The 23,344-nt window shown below is 39.0% G+C and overlaps 2 protein-coding genes across 2 annotated transcripts; one reads left to right on the forward strand and one right to left on the reverse strand.

Moving 5' to 3' along the window:
• Nucleotides 1-64: 64 nt before the first annotated feature.
• Nucleotides 65-4,404, reverse strand: LOC138200660 (uncharacterized). The gene is made up of 6 exons (XM_069153540.1): nucleotides 4,399-4,404; nucleotides 3,970-4,056; nucleotides 3,832-3,879; nucleotides 3,631-3,693; nucleotides 2,977-3,079; nucleotides 65-1,202 (listed from the first exon to the last, which is right to left on the reverse strand). Exons 1-6 carry the CDS (start codon nucleotides 4,402-4,404, stop codon nucleotides 799-801), a joined length of 711 nt encoding a protein of 236 aa, XP_069009641.1. The 3' UTR covers nucleotides 65-798.
• Nucleotides 4,405-18,675: 14,271 nt separating this feature from the next.
• LOC138200661 (prostaglandin E2 receptor EP4 subtype-like) lies at nucleotides 18,676-21,292 on the forward strand. Its single transcript, XM_069153541.1, has 2 exons — nucleotides 18,676-19,608; nucleotides 20,495-21,292. The coding sequence occupies exons 1-2, from the start codon at nucleotides 18,676-18,678 to the stop codon at nucleotides 20,855-20,857; spliced, it is 1,296 nt and encodes a 431-aa protein (XP_069009642.1). The 3' UTR covers nucleotides 20,858-21,292.
• Nucleotides 21,293-23,344: the final 2,052 nt, after the last annotated feature.

A 23,344-nucleotide genomic window follows, 5' to 3' on the forward strand; every position in this document is an offset into this window, starting at 1 on the left:
TTAAGGAAAAGTGAAGTGAGGTCAAATATTTTTCCTCGTATGTTATGGTCTTTATTTTGTCCATACAAATGAAGTAAACTCTTTATAACTCAATATCACAAATCACAAAATTCCCTGAGGGACTTCACAGTTTGTTTAGCAGATATTCTTGGGTTTTTGTAGTAGTAGCACAGTGATTTAATGTCAAGTTTAGTAACTTGCAGAAACCAAACGAAGAAAGTGAAAGACACATTCAAAATAACCGAACACAATGGATCAAGTAAATGAGCAGGAAAAATAAAATGTGATTCGTATCAGCTGCTGATATAATTATCAAAATTACTTTGCAATTTATGAATTAAAACGGTGGATTCATTTTATGAGAGTTGATGACGTGTTTTAATTTTCCAGGTTCCTTTTAAGATAGTACATATATCTGAGAATATGTTCACAGCAAACAAAAAGTAAATGTCTGGATTCATATAAATTTAAAACATCTGAAATTAAATTTGTGTCTTTTTTTTTTTAAGTGCAGCTATTTACAGAATTTTTTAGTTTTCACATTCGAGAGCTTGATTTAATGCTCACTGCTGCTGTTTTTACCAATATAGTTTATAATAATAATAATAATATTGCACTAATTTTGAACTTTGCCGTGCAGTAATATTGTCCAATTATTTAAAGTTATAATAAATCTCCTAGCCAATCAGAGTTGAGAATTTTTTTTCAGTGGTCATGTTGGAAACAGGCTCATCCTCGAATGAATGACAAAAAATAAGAGTTGTATAAATTCAGAGATTTCCCATTCTAACCAGTTCATCACAGGAGGGAGGGGTTATCTGTGGTGGGGGACGCTGACTGCAGTCCTCCGGTTGATCCAGTAGGATGGGAGAGGTAGTTTTCAGGGGGCAGGTACCCGTTAAGAGCAGAGGGTGGAGCAAGGAAGCCCGCTGTGTTTCCTCCCATTGTGACCCCGAGCTGAGGGCTCACCACGCTGTGAGCCTGAGTCTGACTTCCTGGAAGGTGCGCCGTGACACCTGGCTGTGCCCAAGCAGACATACTGCCGGGCATGGTGGGCCAGGGAGCTGCCCACTGGTTACCCAGGATCCCCGGCTGGCCCCAGGGCATATTGTTGGGAGAGTATGGGGGGGAGCAGTACGGAGAACCCCCTGCTGGCTGTGTGGGGAACATGGAGAGAATCTGAGAGGTGGAGAGTGTCGGCTCTGACAGAGAAGAAGAAGGGAAATAAAGTGAGGTGAGACTTTAAATCTGAACCCAGCAAAAATAATCCTGCCAAGTGTACGATTTTAATTGGTGCTGTTTCAGAAGCAAACGGTCACACAAGTTTTGATTTAAGTTGTTCCTGTTAATTAAAAAAGAAAAACTATTCAAGGCAACCTTTGCAGATTATCTGTCACAACCGTCTCCAAATACAAAACTTTGATGGTGGTGCCAAAGAAATTAGTCAGCTAGTTGTTTGGTCAATCGAATCATTTCTGCAGCGCTTCCTGGAGTCTCTGCACAGGGCAGATATGAGATAAATAACAACTTAAGTATACAAAGCCTAATACTGAAAGATACAAATAAGTTAGTGACACTGAGCCAGTAATCTGCTACTGAGCTCCCATCACTTGTCTTCACCCTTGTCATGTATTTTTCGTTACCCAGTGTTCGTACCGTTTTAACGCTATGTGCTGAGGCCAAAGATAATTTTGGACGATAAAGATCTGAACTAAAATCACTTGTTTGGGATCAGGGAAAGATTGCTGCGAGGCAGTGATTATCTGATAGACGATATGAGAGACTCATACACAGCACAAACCCTCCACATTTGTCTTGTATAAAATATCAAACATGACTGAAACTCGTCTCTTTATCAGCAGCGCTCTGGGAATTATGGTATTGTCACCAGTGTATGCATTAAAAATGTCATGAACTTACACAGAGCTATCATGGGAACATACTCCATGTACACTCAGGGAACACAGTCATTTCTCTTGGACCTCTAGGTCAAAGGTCAGATGTCAGTGACAAAGCAAAAGCTGCGGAATCACGCTTGTATATAAATTAAATGATTTATCCTGCAGCCTGATCTTTTGAATTGATCGAGATGTATTGCTGTTTATATCAGAGTAGTTGTAGTGCCTTCTTTGTCTTAATAATTATGTATAAAAACTTTTACACACTCAGGCGCTTTTATTTAGTGTGAGTTTATTCTGAAAAATGTGCTAATGCAAATGTATCGAACTCTCTTTTGTATTTTTTTACTGTCTGCAAATTTGCACCGCTGCTGTTAAGAATAGTTTTCTTGCAAAACATCCAGCGGCGAGTATTTAACATTTTCATGTCATTCATTTGTCACGCCCACTGGTGTCTACAGACCTCAACTGCAACGAGACATAATGGGTTTCATTGCAAATAACAGGTTTTCCAATATTATATTTGGGTGAAGAAAAAGGGTTTAAATTTAGTCTGTTGAAGACTGAAACACAGCCCTTTGATTTTCAATAAACATGTCAATGGAGACTGCACATCACTTCACCGAGCACAGTTTGAACTACACAGTATGATGTGTTTTAACACAGCATAGAGATGTGGATGCTCTCAATTAATAAAACATGAGAGAGGAGGAGATTCAGCCGACTATTTTAAAGCAGAACCTCTTCAAACTTGAATCATCAACGGTAAACATGTGATGGTAAGTTTTGGATTCTCTGGGTGGTTTTGCATTTATTTATAAAAAAAATTTTAAAAGATGTTTGTGTTGTTTGACTGCGGAATTGTAAATTGTAAGGTAAATGGTGTTAAGCTTATCCCTAATATATTTGGTGCTGTGTGTATTTGAATACAATTTTAATGTTCTAATATACAGTATATGATGGCAAGCAAGTTAACTCAACCAGAGTCAAGTGTTACTCCACCAAATCAGCTGATTTTAAGAAAAAACCTGTTTGACTTTGCTCAGGAAAAATAAAACATTCATGTGTTACCACTAACCTGGCGGACAGGTTGGTGGTGGGACCGGTGAGCTCTGGGTTGGTGTCAGAGAGTCCTCCAACTTGATGGAAAACACTTCCATCAGATCACTAGTGGAAGAGGCCTGTGGACAGAAAAAACAACAACAGAAGATGCATTTCAATGTCTCACCTACAGTTTAACCAACAGACTCTTTTAGCTGGAGCTCAGTTATAGTGGGGGACTTTGAGGAAGAACCACGATAGTTGATTGGATAACATCATGAATGACAAAGCTTTAGTACTGTATATTCTAATGATAAAAACAAATCTAACTTAAACAGAAATACTGCGTAACTCATTTCTATTCATATTTCATATCTTAGAAGATGAACATCTAACTAGTTCACTTTATATCCATAAACCTCATTCTATCTTTAAAAATAATTATCTTTCATTTCTGGGATAACGTATACATTCCGAGAGAGACAAAATAATTTCTGAAATACTAATTAATTAGGGCCCGAGCACCGATGGTGCGAAACCCCTATCGTTATTTATGTTCTTGTTGTTGTCGTCAGTACAGCAGGGAACCTTGACTGCTACGGTTTGAGTTGTTCAGAGCTGCACCATTGTGGTGCTGTGCGTCACCGTGCAGCAAAACACCCACATGTATGAATATTGTGTTGTAGTGTACCTGGTTTGATTGTCCTGATGAAGAGTCTGGTTGTGGGCTGAACACATCTTTAAGAGCTGGTCCCTGAAATAAAACAGGTGAGATGTGACTTCCACAATTTAAAGAAATTAGATAAAAACTTGTTGAATGGTGATGAAAAAGATTGCAGTTTTTCAAAAGTTTTCTTCAACATTTAGGACTAAAACTGTGATTATTTATTACCTCGGTTGGAGAGGCTGAACTCTCATCTAGAGCCAGTAAGGAAGCACTCTGAAAAACAAACAAACAAACAGTATAGACAGTAAATAAACAAATAAACCAATAGCACACTGACAAAGACCTGTGAAGGTTTTCTCTGACTTGTGTCGGTGTCTCTGCCGTTTCCTGAAGTGCCTCTTGGTCCACACCCTGACAAACCTCCTTGATGTCAAGTAGGACCGGATCTGCCTGATAGAAAAACAAAACATCACACTGTTCATTAAACACACAATCTGCAGGGTGGCAGACATACCTCTCTTTGAAGCCTAGCATCTAATCAATTATGGAATTATTTCAAACAAACCACCAGAACAATGATCAGAACGAGGGAATATGGCCAAAAACACCATAATGACTTGTGTGAAAAAAAAAAAATCATTTTGTATTTCAAGAGAGAAGTTGATGCTTTTTGAATAGAAGTCAATTGGAGCCAGAGGTTTTTTTTTTTTTTTTTTAAAAGCCAGCCCCTAGTGGCCCTGAGTGGTACTGCACTCCAAGACACTGGTTTTACTTTTCAAACCCAGAGTCTACATCCATTTTTATATACAGATTATACCATTATTATAACTACTTGATGTGACAGTGTTATAAACCATGTATCAAATAGCTATACATTGCTGAGCACTGCTCTTAAGTGTTACCAAATAACCATTGCAAATCTTTATGAATAACAGTACTCATATGTTAATAAGACATGTTTCCCTCTAAGTATTGTGTGTTGTTACCAGATTGGCTGTCTTGATGTAGAACAGGATGTAGGTGTCTTGGTATTGGTAAACGTAGGCCAGAGCTCTTGAGTCGGTCTCATCTTTTGTTAAAGAGCTGATACTGCTCCTTTCGTGGTCATGAATGACTGCCTGAAACACAGGATACATAAAAGGATTCCAGCCTTTAGTTTTGTCTTGATACATGTTATGTTTCATGTAAACCACTTTGAAATGTCTTGTCGTTGAAATGTGCTTCACAAAAAAAAACGTATAACAACAACATATAGGAATAGTTAACCACTACACCAACATTCAGTTATAAATACACTGATGGTTAAACAGAAAACTATAATTACTGCAAGAAAAAAAAAAAAAAATAATAAGATATCATTGCCATAAAAGGCAGTCAGCCTATTTTCTGTTTTTGCAATTTTGTGGAGGAACATTTGTTTTTTGCGTTTTGTTTCTGTTATTTCTTCATCATTAATGTGATCATTGATTCCAGGCCTCAAAACAACAGCGAGAAGGACTGCTTTATGTTTGCAGAGGGAGAAAATCAATTTTCTAAAGTGAATCTTGTTGAAGTTGCCAGTACAACACAACATTGTTAATGTTTGAGTGTGTTCTTGGTGTCGCTGCAAGAAACTGAAACAAAAAATGGGACTTAAATAAGGGAAGATGTGGAACCAAAACTAAAATCATCTCAAAACACCGACTTCCACAAAAAGCACAGCTTTCATTTTACATTGCAAATGCTGCGTCCTCCTCCACCACTTTTAAGAAACTGTTTGACAGATTTTTATCAGAAAACAAAACTGTCTTAAATGCTGAACAAAATACAGTCTTTAACCTTTAACTAAGGCGGGATGATTTAATTGTATTTGTAGATTGGCACTCAGAAGGCGTTTAAGAGCGTCATAAATATCAGCTTCACCTCCTGAAGGAATCCTAAGAATTGTCCAATTTTGTGGACAAGATTAACTTGAAGGGGGTGCTACAACTTCAGGACAACGCAATGAGGAGAGAGACAGTTGGGACAGTTGTAAACCGAGTGACTCACCCCAGTCCTCTCATCCACAATCTTCAAGCCGCTGGAGCAAATTTTCAACCAAACTCTCTGCTTGTGTTTCCCCTGTCTCCTCGCTGCTTGCTCGAAGCCCTTCAACACACACACACACACACACACACACACACACACACACACACACACATACACACACACACACACACACGCACGCACGCACGCACACACACACACACACACACACACACGCACGCACGCACGCACACACACACACACACACACACAGTGCAGGTGACAGGGATAAAAAATAAACATTATATTAAAAACATATTATTCCAATGAGAAGCTGAAACAAATCTATCAAATCAATGTCCAGAGAGTTTGAGGCAGAGATGCTAATGTGGGACCAGCATGAATTCATATTGATGTACGACATGTTTACAAGAGTTACACAGCTACGGCTATATTTTTCAATGACCCTAACTCGGCTTCTGTAGACCATGACTGTTATATTGTTTGTTATTGTTTTGTTATTTTTTGTTGTTGTCCTATTTTGAAGTTGTTGCCGATTGACAGATATGAGCTCTCACTGGATCATGTAAAGTCCAGAGAGATTACAGGGTCTGAAGTCATTGACATGTCAGGAGTCAGCAGGATGTCAAACACACAAAAGATCATTTTCCACAGCAGGAATTTTCCCACAACTCTTTTCTTATCTGAAAAAACCAGTTCCTTCACCAAAGCTCTGACTCCTGTACGCTGTAGGGGGTACCTCATGGTTTATATTGTTTTGATGTTTAAGAATAAAGCTTCATCAAACCTTAAGACCAGCTAAAACCTACCAAGAACCAACAAACAACACATGAAGATAGTTTTCATCAACAAAAACACTTTTGAAAGTCTTTAAAAGTCTGGGTGGAGCATTGACCTCTCAACTGAGTAAATACACTTAACAACACACTGATTGAGTGTACAGCAAAGACTGAAGATCTGGCAGCAGAGTGCTCTACAAATCCTGTCACATGTTTTTGTACCAGAACAAACATAAAGAACAAATGTAAAACATGGACCTGATGATGGAGGCAGATAAAAGGTTAGGGGAGAAATCATTCTATCCATTATCATTGAGATGTGTGAGTGTGGACTGAAGTGTACAGTCAGACTGTTGGATTGTCATCCTTAGAGCTGTAAGCAGGTTTTAAAAAAAAAATTTTTTTACTCCTTTTGATAAAAAAGCCTTTTATTGTGAAGGTCTGAATAAAACATTGGTCTCTGATATGGAGTCACTTAAAGTCATAACATCCATTGATGACAGATTATAATGTCACTCGTCATTTGATATGAGACGCCCGGTGATTATTTTGAATTTATTCTCACATGACTGCTGAGGACAAGAATATCTATCTCACAGATAATTAAGCAGCTTTAATCATGAAAAACCTGAGGTACATTTATTTTGGCGAATTTAGGACAGACTACCTTCAGCTTCATCATAGAGTCCCAGCACATCTTCTCTCCCTGGGCATCGAGTACCGGGTCCATGCCGATCAGCTTGGCCTTGTAGCGAACCCCGTCCCCATGGAAACGGGACACAGTGTCAGTCAGTGCTCTCGAGGCTCCTGGGAAACACGAAGAGAGGAGGTCAAACCAAGATGATAAATCTGCATGACTGTGGTGTGGGAATCTGTGAGAGTGAGGAGTTCTGTGTATATTTGGTTTAATTAGATGTTTGTTCATGTTTGTGTGTCATAAACTATTTGTGTATTTATGCACTGAATTAGTTTGCACGTCTTTAATTGTAATGCATCTGTTTGTGTGTCTGTGTTTGCACAACGTGTAATACATGTGGTTTTGTGTGCTAATATGAGTAAATATTTGTGTGTATGTTTCTAAATGACTGATCTGCACAGGAATGCATTGAATGCGTGTTTTGTGTGTGTAAGCAAATTGCTGAATGAGCCCTTGCATGATCCTTAGTAAATGTTTCATCTCATTTCCTGGAATGAAAACAGGTAATTCAGCGATTATGGAAATGTCAGGATGTTGTTGAAGCAAAGGTCGACTCTTAAACAGCTTCACTTGCCTCATGCAACAGTTTATGGGCTTTTAGTCACTGTTTAGTTTGACATCTGACACAACTCAGCCTTTCTATCGTAGAGAAAGTCTGATGTATTTTACAAATAGCCAAGGATATTTTCCAAAAACCAAACCAAACTAGGGCAAAGCAGTCCCTCATATGATACTGACACTGGTATTTTCTCATCGTGTCAGAGTTCAAAAAAGAGAGTTGGATAAAGTCAGGAATTATAAACAGAGAAGTTTGACTTGGCTCAAGCAGCACACATTCCTGAGCCAACAAGTGGTCCAGACTGATTTCCGCTAAATTAATAAATTTGCATAAATGTCTACATTTCTGTTTTTTTCTGTCAAGATGGGGTGCTGAGTGTACATTAATGAGAAATAAAATGAACTTTTTTGATTTTAGCAAATGGCTGCAATGAAACAAAGAGTGAAAAATGTAAAGGGGTCTGAATACTTTCCGTACCCACTGTATGAAACGCTTCCTGTCTGTGCTCTGTAGGTCATTTTTACTCATCAATATTTCACAATGTCGACTACAATCTTTTCACAAGTGCTGTGAATCATGCTTTAGTATTTATGAGTGGACACGTCACAAGAATGGACACGTAGAAAATAAAATTACGTTGGTTAATGTATATTTTTGCATCTTATCAAATACCTTCATTTAGTTGATTCAACAGCTCATTGTTTAGATTAAAAAATTATCCAGGTAGCATTGCATTTCTCTGAAACTACTGTTGCACATTTATTGTATATAAATGTCATTTACAGCAGACTGAAGATTTAAGTGGCTCGTTGATCTTCTTGTTTGTTACACCTTGCTCCAGACTTACAGCTCGAGCAGATCGTACCTTTTGTGACTATCTTTTGTGTTGTGACAATTGAACATTAAAAATCACTCCTACTGAACTTTTTTTTAAAAATCTAAAAACATATTTTATAATTTAAGATTAATGAGCAGCATCCAATCCATCTTTTTGTGTAAGTCGTTTGGAGATTTTCACTCTTGTTAACTATTTTGTGTTGTGAGGTTGGAAACCTTCACATGAGCCCTATAATTATGAACCGTCAGCAGGAGGTGGTTGTGATGGTTGATGGTTGTACAAAGCGCATCAATGTCGCACCAGAGACCAGAGTTAAAATCCGGAGTCCTGTCTGTGATTTGGTTTAGGCAGCAAAGGCACTTTTGAATAATCAAAGATCACGGCTTTTGTTAAATCTTTCCATAACCTTAACAAACTGCTGTGAGTGCTTAAACACAAGCATAAAAAAGTGTAGTAGTCATGACAAGTGAATATTAAACCGCAAGATCAGATGTTTTATCAGAAAAAGTAAAAAATAACAGATCTGTTCAGTATCTACCTTTGTGAGACTTCGCAAATATAAAAAATGACCAGGTCTTCTCATTACCTTAAATGAAAATACAATTGTAACATTGAAAATATGACTTATTTTACGTTTTACTTTGGTCTAAACTAAAAAAAACAAACAGCCAACGATGAGAACAAAACTTCAGATTCAAGGTTTTAAAAGATTTTACAATCCTTGCTCCAGTCCTTTATCATAAAAGTGTGACTCCTGAAGGTGCACTTTTGTTTTTATAGGCAGAGAACCTGAATGTGAAGCAATCACGTTCTCATAAAACCATCATTGCTCATAATGGTTAATGTTTGACATGTCAAAGAGGATTATAAAAAGTAATATGTAAGAATTACACTTTACAAGTTTCACCAACAATCCATCAGTTTGTTGATTCAACAGCTATTTTTGCTAAATGGAAAGTTTACACCAGATAAACAGACATGAAAGCTTGTCAGGGTTGGAAGTGTGTTACATGTCAAAGTCAACAAGTGACATCAATTGTGTTTCTAAAATAGCTGGAACAGCTGAACACATTCCAGAAGGAAGAACACAGAAGAAACACAAAACAAACACCTGAAAACATCTCATTTCCCATCAGATGTTAACTTACTGTCCCACAGCTGACTCCTGGACAAACTGTACTGTATCAGCACTCTTGCCAATAAAAACATCATTTGTTCTAATGTGGTTAAAATAATGGTGTTTCTTTGCTTTAACAGGATTGAATGATTTAATGTAATCTATTTATACTAATTATTACTACAGCTGTTTAGTATTGACTTTCAATAAAGTTAATGGACGGAGCCCAAGAGATCTTAACTTTTACTGGACTGTGTCCAGTGTGACAATATCAGTGTAAAAGTTAGATGTGCATCCACTTGTGTGACATGAACTGACATGACTCGAAAAAGTTTAAACTTTATGTTGTTTTTTTTATGTCTGTGCTTTATGCATTTGTGTCAGACTTGCAGAGTTGAGGAGAAACAGGGGCGAGCCTGCAGGAAAATAACATAAAGAGTCTGGTGAGTTCAGTTAGAGGCAAATAAACACAGACTGCACGGTGTGTCCGGCATTTAAATATGGACAACTGACGCAAGGTGCAAACCGTCTTTGCTTTCTGTCTGAACCTCTATTCAGTTTGGAGGGAACTTTTCCCACTGACATTAGTCAAACAACTCTGAATTTATTGTTTTCTGAGAGATCAGTGGCCAAGCATTCATACCTCTAGCGTTGGAGGGCAGCCAGGTTCTGGCAGCTGTTTGGACCGGTGCAGGATAACTTCCAGCTGTTTGCTCTGTCTCCATCATGATAACGTCTGTTTGAAAATTCAGGGCTGAGGGGGCTCAGGGATCCCGTGGGCACAATAAGGCTGTCACTTGTTGGCTGCAAAAGAGAATGCAGCATCAGTTGAGTAGGTTGAAACAAAAAAATATCAATGAATATCAGATTAAACAGCAAGAAAAAAAAATCAAAAGGTCTAAAAGGACTTCGTATTTGTATTGTCTAAAAGGTAGGAGAGAAGTTGTTTCATCCGCCTCACCTGTCTCTGCTCTGATCCAGCTGCTCTGCTGCGTTTGACTATTATCCTTAATTTCTCAGAGTCAAAGGTCAGGCTGCAGACTCACTAGTAATATATTAACATCCGCTGGGAGGACCGAATACATGGGAACTCTTAACGGGGGACTGAAGAGGCTCTAACATAAGGGATAGAAAGTGCATGTCGCTTTCCCTGGAAGAATGTGAGGTCATGACAGGCTTTGGGTGGTAGTTTATGAAAATAACAGCTGGATTACTACAAGTGTCTTAAAAATAAGAGAGATAGTGGAAAAATAGACAACAGAACAAGTTCTATATAAGAAAACGACAGCTAATAAATCATTTGAAAAGAATTTTGAGGATTTGATACACAACACTTCATGAACACATCAAAGAGAGACAGAACACCTCACTCCAGAAATAACTGCACTTGATCATGATGTTATGTAATTACTCATGTGCCACACTTTAAATACGACTTTTAATTGGTTGGTGATAAACTGTAGTGTGGATCTGACAGGAAGAACTTTGCATTTCATTATGCATGTATCAGATTAAAACATGAGTTTACAGCTAAATGCTAACATCAGCATTTTGGGACATTTCTCTCAAAACCAGGAGAAGAAAAGTCAGTGTGATACAGCCTCTGTAAACCATGAATGTCTGTGCAAAGTCTTGCACACATCCACCCGTTAGATAAAAATATTTCACTGAATAATACAAATTTTTGACCAGTTAATGCCACTGCAGGAGATGTCAGGGGCTCACCAAAGCAATTAGGATTCATCCTCTTGGGAACATGAATATCTGTACTTCATTCATGTTCATGGCAATCTGTCAAATAGGTTTTGTGATATTTCAGTTAACTGTTCACTTTCATGACGCAGTATGAAGTAAAATCATTCCTTACTATGTGGTGTACACAATTTATTGTTTGCCCTAAAAATGTCCACAATGGGGCAAAAAAAAAAAAGCCCAAGAATACATGCCATGTGCGATCTTCTGCTCACAATCCCACAATGCAATGCCTGGCATTTTATAGATTTTAAATTACATTTGCACAATTCAACTGCTGGTGGCAATGACGCAAAATGATGATGATTACAAAGTGTCCAACATCTGCATTCATACTGATCCCGACAGAGTCGAAGTCATGACATCTGTCACGTTTTGTATTCACAGCAGCAGGAGAGAGAACCCAATAAATCTGTGCCGTCTCTCATTTAGCATTTCTTTCATCCATCTTCCTTTCAACAACACCCTCATATAGTCAATTAACGAATGACAACAACTTCCACAGAGTTCACTCCTCTCTATTACACACATATGAATTAGCTGCGACCCCTCAACTCATTCATGATCTCTCTGCTTCTGTCGAGCTGCGACCTTTAGCCAATGAACTTTTAGCGCTTACGGGAAATTCAATTCAAGTTCTGGTTTCACCCCGGCTCTCTATTGAGGAAACTATATGCATGTGTATGTTATACAGGAAGCAATGAATAAGTGAACAGTCAAGATCTCAAACTGAAGTCAAGATAAACCTGATGACACCACCGGGACATCATCAGGGTTATTTTCTCAGACTGGACGTATCTCCTCTTGTGTCACAGGGGACATTACGCAACTGTTTTCACAAGCCGAGGAGTACGGCAGTTGATGAGTAAACTAAACACCACGTGGAATCCTTAAAAGCAATACTGACTGTCCACTCACTCAGGAATGCTTGTTGAGAGACACACTGCGCATGCAGATATCTTCTTGAAAATATAACCAATGAAATCTGGAGTGTAAATAGACACATTCTCTCATGTGCTTACTGATAATTACTTTGTATGTATGTAGTCAATAGTATATTATTTGTATTTTTATTACATTCGAGTTGTGATTACACATTTTCACTGATTAAAAAGAATCCAAGTACAATATTTTTCTATTGCTGTTTTTATGTTTCCAACATACTCAGAAATGTTACCGAGAGGAAAGTGGCTGTTTTTCCAAAGAAAACCTGACAGGTCTCAGTAATAATGCTTTCTTTTAAACTGCAAGGCCCACCTCCTGGTAGGAGAGTTCAAAATGCAAATGATACATTTTCTGAAATAAATATTTATGGCCCAGGTCACTCGTGACATGATAGTTTAGTAAAAAGGCTTTTCTGAATACACAAACATTTTCTCAGGGAGCTAATTTCCTGAAAACCCCCAGAAACAGGAAGCGTTTCATATCAGATTAGGCACGGCTTTCCTAACATCTCTTCTAAATGAGAGGGATTCATTTTAAGTCAAAATAATAGACAAGCACAGAATATTTAGGTCAGAATGACAGATTTGGCAGAGCGGTAGAGACTTCCATAACCCGAGGACATTAAATACCAGATTTAATCAACTTTACGAGCCAATCTGCAGAAAGCACCAAAGGTTATGCAGAACGCTGTCATCGCAGCACCTACGGCGCCTCAAGTTTCCTTTTAAACAAGAACAAGTGGGGGATACCCGTTACGCTCACATTTCCCAACAGTGACGGTGAAAAAGTCAAAAGATATTTGAGAAAGAACCACACAGACAGCAGGGCTGGGCTGTGGGAGGATTTACTGCCATGCATTGTGTCAAGGATTTATAATGTTTGGGTTGCTTTGCCATCAGCTGGCTGATTTTGGAGTCAAGCCAGTTAGTCTGATGTACATCTTGCACAGCAGGAAGGTGAACCCTCGTTTCCTTTTTATAAAAAAAATAAATAAAAAAAATACCCACCATGTGTAATATCTTAACTGTACCATCCATCTTGCTGCCAACAGCAACATGAAAAAAAAAAAAACATAAACTGACTGAGTACAAGACCTCGGTGTCCAAATTGATATAAATGCCAGGCGCGTGATGACTGACTCACCAGAAGAGTTAGACACTGGTCTAAATTTAACCCATGTGCTGCCGAATGGAGTGGATTCTCCACCTGAATTATTCCAGTATCGGACCGGTGCAGTTTGACAATAAAGTACCCCTGAATTGAAATGCCATTTATGAGCCAAAGCCGACTTACACTGTACTGTTTAATTTATTTCAAAGGACTTGGCATAAAAGTTTCAAAAACAATGTTGCCAAACGCCAAAATACAGTTTCTCCAAACATTTGCACACAATGATAGCGAGATGAATTTGAATTGAATCAAATTTTGTCTGATGGTGAGAAAGCATCAAGAATCTGCAACAATCACACTGACTCAGCGAGACATTTTTCATCCCCCAGTTTGTTTTTCTACTTTTAGTGGTCAGTGTCAGTAATGTAACCTGTAATGTCATGTGAAGATGATCAGTATAAATGCAGATAGATTATTTTCCAAATAATTAACTTTGACCTCAAAAGCATGAATGATGACAACAAATACACCGGGAACTTTCTAACATCTGGATCTGCATGAGCTTCAGTAGGATTACTCCAACCACTGCGGTTAAGTGTTTCCCACATCCCATTTCATGTCGTGAGGGACAATAACTCTGCTGCAGTTGCGTGTTTCATATTCAAACTTGAACTGAAGGATTACATGTTCTTGTGTGTGTGTTGTGGAAATCGTATGACCTCTGGATAAACTAAAACATTGCTCTGTGATCAAGCTAAACACGAGGCTCAGTTTCTCTGACGTTTGGTGGTTACCCAAAGAGACACATTTTCACACGTCAAAATGTACGTATATTTTTTCCTTTTTGTTAATATTGTTTTTTTAAAATGTCCACGTTAAGAGCATTTTTTCCCTTCATATTTCTGTACTAAAGCCACAGGGCCTATTTGGTGTCCATTATATTGTCATAAATGACCGTGAATGTGATTTAAAAGCATTTATAATCACCTGCTCAGTTTTGCAGGTACATTATATGAACAATCTGACTGGCTTGTAAATACCACAGTGGGTGAAGGTAAACAGGAACAGTGTTGCTGAATGCCAAACTCCTATGACTCTTTACGACCATAAACAAACCCTTACATTGGGAGAAAATCCCCTGTATAGAGTGCTTTCAATTTCATCAGTGCTTCATCAGTGCTTTCAATTTCATCAGTTTTTAAGAGCAGCAATAATCGGTGCACAGCAGCTCCAACTTCATCAGCGGAAATTAATTTGAAAATAAATCCCAGTACAGTGCGTATATAATGTTTGATAAGATGCTATGTCCGGTAAGTGCACACACATCCTCACAGCCATTATCAAATAACAACAGAAACCCAGGTCTTGCAGGTTACCACAATATAAATCCCAACGGGTCAATATTTGCCAAGTCACGGAGCCACCCTCTGGAAGCCGATGGATTACCCAGAAGATGGGGATGAAGTTTCTATCTATCTATCTATATATATATATATATATATATATATATATATATAACTAATATCATCCCATCTCTTAGAATATCTTTCAAACAGCTTGACATGGAACAAAAAGACCAACATTTGGAGATTCAGCAACAGGTTTTATCCTAATCTGTTGCTCTAGATTAAAGAATATTTTCTTAACTCATCCAGAGTGCAATGTATACAACGACATGGATATGAGAAATATGTTATACTATTTACAGTTACAGGAAAGATCGATATAGAAATGCTTGGACCGCTCTATGGCTGTTGTTTATACCTCTTTTGGTCTTAATCAGGGGTCAGACCTCCAACATTTTTCAAAATTGAAATGTTTCAGATTTGGTAAAAGATTTGTATTCTCATATTGTAATTACTGTATATTTTAAAGTGTTGTACAATTTACATGCGTGACTTGATGCAAGTCTTCAAATTGCGGTAACTTTACAATTCAATATTGGGTTAAAGTGTTTTTGTTTCTCATTTATATCAAATAACAAATTGTTAATGATTCAACCTAGTGTATTTCAGAAATACATCAGAAGTGAGATGTTCTCATACAGTTGATTGGACAAAAACAAGCAATTTAAAGAGATCAACATGGTCACTGAAATACTGTGTTGGACAGTTTTCAAAATGTTTGGACATTTAAGCGAGCAACAATGAAGGCAGTTATCCTGAGGCCTGGTTGGTCTCAGTGTCTCATCCCAGTGATTTTGGGCTGCACAAACACCTGTGTTTAGAGCTTCACTGACGTCGCCAATTTGGGAACAGGGCTGAAATAACTTCTCAAAGTACAGTGTTTAACGGGAACTAAGTTGAACGAGACTGTTGAAAAGATCTGATATTTTATCAGCGACCAGTAACGTCATCAACATTAAATGTTTTTAGAACAGAGGCTGACTTTACGTGCTGACTCACTAGTCAGAGGAGTGTAGTGACAGGTTAGTGACCAGGAAAAACTCTAGATATTGACCTTTTAGGGGTATATTGAGACAAGTTCTTTTTGGCTGATTAGTCATACGGTAAAGTCAGACATTTTTTTATAGCTTGAGCCCACAGCTGAGACCACAGACTGAGATAACGTATTTTAGGTGTATTTGCAATAAATGCATTAACTGCACAGGAATCTGAAGAGCACTATAAACCACGCAGCGAGAACTAAAACATCCCGTAATTCACGGTGAACTGAAGGACATTCCGGTTGGAGTTGGAGTTGGAGTTTCCAAGCCTGGCATCACTTAAGCAACTTATTGTTTCTGCAGTCTGCCAGCTCCTTTTCATCTGCAGCAGAGATGAGCAGTGACTACGGTTTACCTTTCGGAGAGGTGTTGTGTTTTGTCTTTAAAGGTTGGCTGCAGACAGAGACCCCTCTCCGCTGCTCCTCTCTGTAAACATAAGTCACACTGTAATGAATGTGTGACCGCCAAGAGTCGGAGCAGGCAAAGTGCACTGAGTGTTCCTCTGTGTCCATCAGCCCTTTGTTGTTCCTCACAACCATTTACAGTCATCCACGTTTGTGTGCTGCAGTTTGAACACAGAGGATGGTCACCGGGAAAATATCAACCACAACAGCACAATGGAGGAAAGCTTTTGCGCTTGATGTAACATTCAGATAGTTTTTACCATTGTTGAAGAAAGACAAAAGCATGAAGAAACGGGGACTTTATCCTTAGTTTAGTCAAGAAAAAGTGAAGAAAAGTGGAAACAGAAGCGATGCAGATCTGCAACTCATTTTTCTGTATTTATATGTTTTGATGCTGCTTCTTATTTGCAGTCAACACTGGTTTTATTACATTAGGGTAGTATGACATCCTTCCTGACACAATTCCAATTTCCGCCCTCATACACTGGAATTAATCAAACTACACATGAAATAAAACATTGTGCACCCGGTTTCTGGAAAGAGAGATCTATCTGGGAATAATAATAATAATAATAATAATAATAATAATAATAATAATAATAATAATAATAATAATAATAATAGACTTTATTTGTATAGCATTTTTCTAAACTTACAAAATGCTTCACATAAAATAAGCCATTAAAAAAACCCAACAACAAGTGAATTCTAACGAGTTTTAACAACACAATGATCGTATAAAACAACCATAAAAACAAATTAAAAACAAATTAAAACAGGGTATATAAGAAATAAGAGTTGATCATTAAAATCAACTAAAATCAGCAAAGGCGCTCCGATAAAAGTATGTTTTAAGAAGAGACTAAAAAGACGTCACTGACCCTGCAGACCTTATTTCCTCAGGCAGCTCGCTCCATTATTTGGGGTCTCTGACTGAAAATGCTTTGTCACCTTTAGTTTTAAGACGCGTCTCCGGAACAGATCAACGTTTTTTGTCTGAGGATCTCAGATTACGGGCAGGCTTGTACGGGACAATCAGGTCAGCTAAATAGGAGAGAGAGAGAGGCCGTGAAGTGTCTTAAAAATCACCAGTAAAATCTTAAAATCAATTCTAAAACATACTGGGAGCCAACACAAGGGGGCTAAAACGGGTGTGACGTGGTCCCTTTTCCTGGTTTTAGTTAAAAGTCTGGCAGCTGAGTTCTGAACAGTTTGAAGTCGATTGATGGCTTTTTAATTGAGGCAGGTGAAGAGGCTGTTGCAGTAGTCTAGGCGTGAGGAGATGAAGGCATGTATAATGTTCTCAGCATCATCAAATGCTAAAATAGGACAGATTTTTGAGATATTTCGAAGGTGACAAAAACAGCACTGCGCGAGCTTTGTGACATGGTGTTCGAAACTCAAATTTTAAAAAGTGAACAGGTGATATGGTTTGTCTCCAAATCCTGATTATGCACGAGTGGAATCAATTTATAGTTTGTTTTATTTGGAGATTTTTACAACATTCATGAAGTTTTCTGCATCGTTGAGGAAGAGTTCACTGCATGCAAACTATTTTACTTAAATGTCTGACAATTTTACTGCAAGAAGTGACAATTTGATTTAAAGAAATTCATCAATGACCTTTTTTTTTTTGCAGGTTTTTTTCCGCAGTGTTCTGGGTAATCCACAGGATGCACTGTTGTTTCAGTAAAAAAGTGTTCACAGTGAAATGTATGTATTTGTTGTGGCATTTCTTTGAATGAAATGTGCCAGCTCGCACCACTCGCCATCCTCTTACAGGTGTGGTGGCAACGATTTAAAGACGAATATCTCAAGTCCTGAGCAAATGAAACCAAATCTGTTGTAATTTTTATGAAGCACACATTCAACAAAAGTTATTCATATTAAAACATAAAACTGTTGTTGAATGACAGACCTCTCCATTTCAAAACTTTCAACTTTGGAGCAAACTTGATGGATTTTGTTTGTGTGCATAAAATCCATTCCTTCATTATGATTTATTTATTTTTCATCATCTTCCCATCCAAACATCTGAGTCAGCTGAGAAATCGATCTAATGTTTAGCGTCCAAACATGGCTCAAATTAGAGAAACAAAATCAGTTGAAATTGATTCTGCCTCCCTGTAGTTTACTCACCGGCCAGTCCAGTTGAACTCCAGATACTGCTGCCAGAAACACGTCTGTGATGACGAAGGGGAAATTGTGAGAAACCAGCATCTTTTTTCTTTTTTTTTCTGCTCGTGTAGCTCAGAGCACCCATCCCTTCCATCTGTCCTGTTAGTCTTCAGGGTGTTTCAGTAGTGCCAGCCCACCTCTCAGCTCACAGCTGCCCGCCACGACCTCTGGTTGACTTCTGGATTACTGGAACGCTGAGGGGATGAGACTGCAGAGAACATGCCCCTGCTGACTCCTTATATTCTGCTGCAGGGGGCTGAAGAGGAAAAGCGCTCGCAAACCCAAAACAGAGCAAAGGACGTCTCCCTAACAAACGCCGGCGTGTGGGTGTTTTTGGCGATGGAAAGGCATAACTTTACGCACGGATCTGTTTCCATAAACGAGACGGTGGCTCTGCATTCACAAGCAACCAGGGTCGAGACAGCAATCGCTTTACCGATTTTTATGTTTGCTGGGGGCGCCGTTGGGAATTTAATTGCAATAATTGTTCTTTCAGTTCCAAGACAGGCGAAAAAGTCTTCCGCTTTCTACACGCTGGTGTGTGGCCTGGCAGTGACCGACCTGCTGGGCACCTGCCTGGCCAGTCCGCTCACTATAGCCAACTACCTGGACCAGAATGTGCTGAAGAACCGACATGTCTGTGAGTTTCAGTCCTTCTTGCTATTGTTTTTCGGTTTAGCCGGACTGAGCATCATATGCACCATGGCAGCAGAGCGCTACCTGGCTATATGCTGCCCTTACACCTACCAGAGGTGGGGAGTGGACCGACGCTTTGCGCAAAAGTTCTTTTTCTTTATTTACATCAGTCACATTCTCTTCTGCTGCCTCCCGATGACGGGCATGGCGAGCAGCAAGCTACAGACGTCCAGGACCTGGTGCTTCATCGACTGGAGGACACACGAGCCGGTGGCCACCGCGTACACCGTCCTGTACGGCGTCCTCAGCCTGCTGCTCATCCTGGGCACCATCGTGCTGAACCTGGCCGTGTGCGGATCGCTGCTGCTGATGCGGCAGAGGACCGTGCAGCGATCCGCCACCAGAGCCAGCGTCCGGGAGAGGTGGAGGGCTCTGTCGTCAGCCGCGGAGACGCAGATGATCGCGGTGCTGGTGATGACCTCCGCGGTGGTTCTGACATGTTCAGCCCCACTAGTGGTGAGTCAATTAATCAATTAAACAGTAGCCTAACTGGTTTATAATGGTTGATTTTGTTTCTTACAATTCTTGTTGCTTGAACAAATTTATGCAGGTGCAACTATTCGTGAAGCACATGGGAAGGGGGGGGGGGGGGGCTTTGTTTGATACAGATGCTTTAATGTGTCTGTTGCCACAGACTGTAGGTTGTTGCTGGAGCCAGTTTCCCCGACTTTGTATCCTGGGTTGTTAAAAACGATGTAAAAAAAGTAAGCAGGTTTCCTCAAAACTCCTTCTTTTGTACTTGTATAGGTATTATATTTGACCATAATAGTTGCTTTTGGTTAAAACCTCTTTCAACTGAACCCTGCCCACCAGAAATTAAAAAAAAAAAAGTGGAATTGTTTGCTTCACGAGACCAATAGACAGAATGAAACTAAAATCCATGTTGGCATGTAATAAAAATAATATTAAAAGGGGTTACTACTGGAATTGTATGCCTACAGTTTAGTGTTACATTTACGACATTTTACCAACATTATTTCTTTGCATGCTAGATTGAGATGAAAAAGACTTAGCTTCTTGTATTTTTTAATCAAATCCGCTCTCCCTATTGTTATGATACTGATACATAGTGATCTCTGTAGGTAAAAACTTTAGTTTTGCCCTTTAAGACCTCCAAAATATTTTTTAAATGTAATCATTTTTGAAGGGAACATTTTTCTTTGCTGCCCACAAAACTTTTAACTTAATATACTTCTTACATTTGGAAATGATAACTGTTTGAGTCATAAAAACTAAAAAAAAAAATACTGAAAAAGAATGACGTATACCTGCACCACGTTGCTGCATTTTTAAAACTTTATTAATATAAAGACGCGAGTTGTAACTTGTTTTTCCTTTGAAGGTGCGAGTGTTTGCCAACCGCTTCATTCTGAAAAATGACCTCAAAGCAGATCTGGCTGCCATCAGGATCGCCTCAGTGAATCCCATTCTTGACCCCTGGATCTACATCCTCCTGCGGAGGTCCCTGTTCCGACGGATACTCAGTTTATCCAGGCGAGGCAGCAGCACTCGCAGAAGCTCCCCTCCTTCACCACAAGGGAATCTGTTTTGTCCTGATATCATGAGGGACAGCCACGTGTTCACCCAGCTGATGTGCAACACAAACCTCATCAGTCAGTTGCCGGCTACTGTCAAATTCACTCCGTACGATACAGAGAGCCTCCGGCAGACTTTAAAAAATGTTGCAGATGCAGCGCATATTTGACATCTATGAATGTTTGCTGCTCTCTCGTGCTGAAAGCATCTGCAGGCCACAGATTCTGTTTTCAGAGCAGCTGAGAAGGAAAGACGGTGACAACTTTGTGGACCCACATCTGGATGGGACCCTCAGAGGATTATTTATTACGTGAAAGTAGAGGAGGGCTGTGATTCCAGCAGACACCTCCAGCATACAGGACTGATGAGAAACAACGGACTCTGATGTTGTTACTGAAGTGCAATAACAAGACACGACTGAGCCTTCACTTTGTGCCTTTCAGAGTTGTCCACCCTCTCCTCCAGACTTCCGCCTTACTGCCACACTTTTTCTCCAGGTACATTTTTTTTTTCAATGCGCTCTCTCGGTTATCTCTCATGGAGCTGACCTCCGCCCTCAGCTCCTGCTTCCACCAGTTACTGATCCTGCCGATTGAAACTTAGTTATTACACTATTAAAAGTCATGTTTTCCATTTAACAGTAATAACTGTATATGGACATCACAAAATTATTTTAAAGTAAAAATGTTTTTAAAGGTTCAGTGTGCAGAATTTATGGGGATCTATTGGCAGAAACAGAACATAATATTCACAATTATATTTTCATCAGTATAAAATCACCTTAAACTAAGAATCGTATGAGGTGAGGGGTGTTCAGTTGGTTACAATCTGCAGATTCACCACTATTTGTGTCTAAGTACTGCTCCTTTAAGACACGTTTCATGTGGTGAATAGATGATCTTGGACCCTTTCTTTTATTTACATTGGTGTCCATGGGAAAATCCCCTGGAGTCCTTTTTACATTTGGAGACATTTTTAAAAATATGAACTAAATAAAGCACCAACCAAAATATGCTGGTGATGTTTGTATTAAAGATTCATCCATGCAGTAAGCCTAGCTGTGTGTCTTGTAGTATTTATTTGACTGTTTTTGTCTTGAATTGGACTCACACGGCTCCTATCTCTGTTGGTCTCGACCTCATTTGACCCTGGTCAGGGCTTCAGAATCATGTTTGTCTAGTTTACATTCAGCTAAAGTGGTCGTCACGATTCCACAGATAATTTCTTTATCCCAGTGTTGCTCTGCAAACAATTCCCCCCCCCTATTTGCACTCTGAATTGTTAACATTGACCTGTTCAAATTCATGTAAAACTATTTTTGAGCTCTATGTGAAAATGTATGCGTTAGCAGATAAATTCAAATTGAATTTATAATGGTTCAAACAAACATTTATATTTAAAACTTCTGTTGGCCAGTTTTCTCTCTTACGGTGTCAAATGAAGTCAAACAAATCTAAATCTCAGCTCGTAAGCAGCCAGTTGCAGGGCACTTAAGGTGATTATCTTTATGCAAATGAAACACTTCTACCTTGTAATTGTTGAACACCCCTGTGTATAAAACCACCGGGAGAGTTGGAGTAGCAGTGGTTCATGTGTTGACCATGCAGGGTGACAGCATACAAGTAAAATTGAGTGTGTCCCATCCAAGCAGAATAGAGACGGTGACTGAGCTGAGAGTTTCTTTCCAGGACTCCTCATTTTGCAGATGGTTCTCCTTCCCGGAAAGATTATATGGAAGATGCAGCCCACTGAAAACATCTTTCGGTAAAAGATTTGGAGAAGATTATATGTAATTGACAGAGAAGTCATTGTAAACACAGCTCGTGAAAACAAACATGCACCAAAGCTCTTACAAATCTACAAAAAATGTGCTGGAATTGAATTCTCTACACCCACCTGAATAATACTTGCATTTATGCTCCATCAATCGATTTGTGGCCACTAGGGGGCATACAACCTAAAAAAAAAAAAAAATCCCTTGACAACCATATGAATATCATCAACGAGAAACACTGCCTAGTTGTCATGTTTCAGACATGTACGCGTTGTTTTTAGTTCTACTAAAATGACATTATGCCTTTAAACTCCTCAGAAGTTTTCATTCAAATAAATGTTTAAGGCCGACTAATCCAGTATTTCACAAGAAAGCAAAACGCTTTCAAAAATGTTGTTTCTGTATTTTGCAATTAATCTTCACAAGAGCCCACGGGCTTGTTTTGTGACCCTTTGCTGTGGCCCGACCTCTTGGTTGGAAACCACTAGACTTAATTACCGAACAACATGAACAACAATAAAACTAGACGCATCTAGGACTCCCTATTTGTGCTACTTTTAAACATATTTAGCTGATAATAGTTGTGTATTTTTATTCAGTTCGGATTTTTATGGAAAACCTCACTTTCACAACCATTTACTTTATCGTATTTAATTAAGAAAGGATGCGAGTACAGTTTCCACCGCTAATTATCAGTCAAGAGAAAAGACATTCACGTTATTTCAGTATTCCATAATGCATTTATTCCCCCCCCCCCCCCAACATTTAAAAATAGCATTTACTAAACAGAAGCAGACAAGACTGTGCATAGCTGCACCTCTGTACAACATTTTTGTACCTTGACACCATAAATAAAAATCTAGAAACATCGGTTAAGTAAAA

This window comes from Embiotoca jacksoni, unplaced genomic scaffold, assembly GCF_022577435.1.
Source record: "Embiotoca jacksoni isolate LCO1_2020_lvr unplaced genomic scaffold, fEmbJac1.0.p SCAF_19, whole genome shotgun sequence".
NCBI classification, from domain to species: Eukaryota; Metazoa; Chordata; class Actinopteri; family Embiotocidae; genus Embiotoca; species Embiotoca jacksoni.

What these genes read in the sequence shown, in the direction of transcription:
- LOC138200660 (XM_069153540.1), bottom strand. An exon ending in CATCAGGACAATCAAACCAG is followed by an intron (nt 3,080 to 3,630) that starts GTACACTACAAC and finishes TTCTGTCCACAG; the next exon opens with GCCTCTTCCACTAGTGATCT. An exon ending in ACCACCAACCTGTCCGCCAG is followed by an intron (nt 1,203 to 2,976) that starts GTTAGTGGTAAC and finishes CTTCTCTGTCAG; the next exon opens with AGCCGACACTCTCCACCTCT.
- LOC138200661 (XM_069153541.1), top strand. Translation starts at nt 18,676, where the DNA reads ATGCCCCTGCTGACTCCTTATATTCTGCTGCAGGGGGCTGAAGAGGAA. An exon ending in CATGTTCAGCCCCACTAGTG is followed by an intron (nt 19,609 to 20,494) that starts GTGAGTCAATTA and finishes TTTCCTTTGAAG; the next exon opens with GTGCGAGTGTTTGCCAACCG.